The sequence below is a fragment of the Arachis duranensis genome, chromosome 9, assembly GCF_000817695.3.
Source record: "Arachis duranensis cultivar V14167 chromosome 9, aradu.V14167.gnm2.J7QH, whole genome shotgun sequence".
Lineage (NCBI taxonomy): Eukaryota > Viridiplantae > Streptophyta > Magnoliopsida > Fabales > Fabaceae > Arachis > Arachis duranensis.
This window is the reverse complement of record NC_029780.3, coordinates 113,676,912-113,677,166: the sequence shown is the minus strand read 5'-3', so window position 1 is coordinate 113,677,166 and position 255 is coordinate 113,676,912. Positions and strand designations below refer to the sequence as shown.

The following is a 255-nucleotide window of genomic DNA, read 5'->3' as shown; positions in this document are numbered from 1 at the left end:
AGCGCAGTATAAGCAAGCATAGACCATGGGACCCAAAACCGGGCCTCTACCGGCTTCGTCGATTCCCATAATGCAAGGCTGAGAAGCCCATTTCGGAACCACGCTTTCCGATCCCATTTCGGCGCTTCCAACTTTCAGTTTCCCGCCAACTGAACTTCGCTTCTCATACGAGACACCTCAACGGGTTAGGGCCAACTGCTTTAAGCTTCTCATTAAAAATAAAATAAAATAAAAATATCTATTTTTACTCCTCTT

The 255-nt window shown here is 45.5% G+C and overlaps 1 protein-coding gene across 1 annotated transcript in view; it reads right to left on the bottom strand.

The window, feature by feature from the left end:
* The window catches only part of LOC107467259 (ribonuclease H2 subunit A), a gene marked incomplete in the record, with an annotated part of 2,212 nt that extends 2,000 nt beyond the window's left edge, over nt 1-212 (bottom strand). Inside the window, 1 exon segment of the mRNA XM_016086297.3 lies at nt 1-212. Coding sequence (XP_015941783.1) covers nt 1-117 — 117 coding nt within the window.
* Between the last annotated feature and the right edge of the window lie 43 nt (nt 213-255).